At 37.6% G+C, this 2,136-nt stretch overlaps 1 protein-coding gene across 1 annotated transcript; it reads right to left on the bottom strand.

Annotated features, from left to right (window-relative positions):
- On the bottom strand, positions 1-894 carry LOC149160382 (protein BPS1, chloroplastic-like). The gene has a single exon (XM_089434605.1). It carries the CDS (start codon positions 892-894, stop codon positions 1-3), a length of 894 nt encoding a protein of 297 aa, XP_089290731.1.
- Positions 895-2,136: the final 1,242 nt, after the last annotated feature.

Raw genomic sequence — 2,136 nt, 5'->3', positions numbered from 1 at the left:
TCATGACTGATCATCTCTGATGGGTGTGCCTTCTGCGGATAACCTGAAACTATCAAGCAATGCATTCCTTCCACTCAGAATAACATGAAAGAAGTCATTAACCTGTTTAGAGAGAGGATCTAACCCCTGGGCAAGCAATTGTGCACTTTGTTGTAATTCTTGTATAGCAATTCTGATATGTTCCACTTTCTCTGTTCCATCGACAATGTCAGCAGAAGATAATTTCTCAACTATAGGGTGAACATTTTCAATCACTGCATCCAACAATTCTAGCTCTTTCAAAACTCGATCTCGGCCATTGGCAAAACATCTCTTGATTTTGTCATTAATCCCTCGCTGAAAACTCATGAATGCTGTGGACCACAAAAACTGATGAGGAATATGCAATTCAATCAATGGGCTAGAGTGCCCAGCGAGAGCAGATGCCACCACATTGCAGAGAAATATAGTTGTTGCCTTCACTCCATACATCGCTCTCAAGAAAACACTACCCTTTGACGATGACTTTACCTTCCCAAACTGAAGGCTTTTGCTCATATGCTGTAATATCACAATGCAATTTTCAATCCTACTATTCCTTTGGGTGTTTGCACCATTTTTCCCCTTCGAATCCATTTTTTCCTTCAACTCTTGGAGAGAACCTTTGACACGGAAGAGCTTGTCGTTAGACCAAACGCCATCTGAAAAGTCCAGCAAATGCAAAGCATAATGAACAAGAAGCTGGAAATATTCAAGCTTTGAAATTTCGACATTTAATGCAAGGCAAATGTCTAAAAGCTTTACAGTGTCATCCAGGTATTCGTCCATCCATTTCTCATCCCATTCTACTGTAGGAAATTGGAGATCTGTAATAAGGGACTTGAGGTCCGCGTGTGTAGCAGATAAAACTGCCATGGCTTGCTGCATCCACAACAAATTTATCGTGTTCTTCAATAACATACTGACACCCTAAGCATTTTATGGTAAAACAAAACACATAATTGCAGTCAAACAAAGACGGTTACAAAGTTCTCAATGATCAAGGATTTTTTGATCAAATTGTTTTCTGTCGCTTTCTCTCTATCTGCCCCATGAAAACAATCAAGCCCATTAACTGGAGTCTAGTTTAGAGCTGACAGAACCCTACTCGAGTCTTTAGGGTGCCATGGGGATGCTTTTCTTGTGCACTACAGAGAGGGAAATAGGGTGGGGTCATTTTTAGTGTCGTTTGTTGTCAATGGATTCCTTGGATATGCCTCCTATGATGGAAGACTGTCTATGGGACATCCCAAATGTCAGGGGTTTGTCCTTGCCAAATGGCTATAATGGGATTCTATTAAAAAAATGTTTTTTAATCAACCACTGGTTAACATGAGCAAGATTTTCTTGATTGTGAGGTTATTAGTGGTGTATTTATTCTACCAGAGTTTTGAAGGATTTGCAGGTCTTACTATTTTTTGTAAGCATAAAACACATATCAGTATGGATATGTTATTGGAGAAGCTTAAACTCTGGTGGAAAGAATCCATCATTAAAATGCTTATTATATTAACTTATATTTTACATGAAGCCACCTTTTCCCATTAAAAGACCTCACTCTCCCAAATCCCTTAAAGCATAGAAACAAAAGTCATAACATTTAATGGAGTGGCTTATAATTGCCCCCAGTCATCCCCTGCATTTTTTCCCTTGAAACTTTGGTGAATAGAGGCATGAGGAAGCATCGAGTCCCATTTCTTTGGTTGATGTTTGATTAGAAATTGTTATACAGGTCGTAGGCTAACAAGGTGACTTTTTAGTCTTTTTTTCGTGTAGATATTCTAGTTGATTTTTCTTAAAGTCCTGTCAGAAATCTGAAAAAATGTAGTTTTAAGTTGTTGAGTCTACACAACATATGTTTTCTAAAGACTTTCTACGGTGATAAATCCATTTTTGCATTTAAAATTACAATTTAAATGACAGAATATTGTGATCTCACCAAGAATTGTATTACTAGATTCTGGTGAAAAGGACCAAAAAAATATTCGCATTAGACTACACCCTTATTCATCTATTCTTTTTACCTGGCCTTTGATGATGATAAGCAATGTTGAATTGGAAATGTGTATCACAACATTGCCAAAAGTGGCTCAATATTTGCTAGATGTTTTATAGGTG

The sequence above is a fragment of the Pinus tabuliformis genome, chromosome 5_2, assembly GCF_031772625.1.
Source record: "Pinus tabuliformis cultivar Carrire ecotype Pingquan chromosome 5_2, CPIR1, whole genome shotgun sequence".
In the NCBI taxonomy this organism is placed as follows: Eukaryota; Viridiplantae; Streptophyta; class Pinopsida; order Pinales; family Pinaceae; genus Pinus; species Pinus tabuliformis.
The sequence above is the reverse complement of the archived record's forward strand: the minus strand, read 5'-3'. Positions and strand labels throughout refer to the sequence as shown.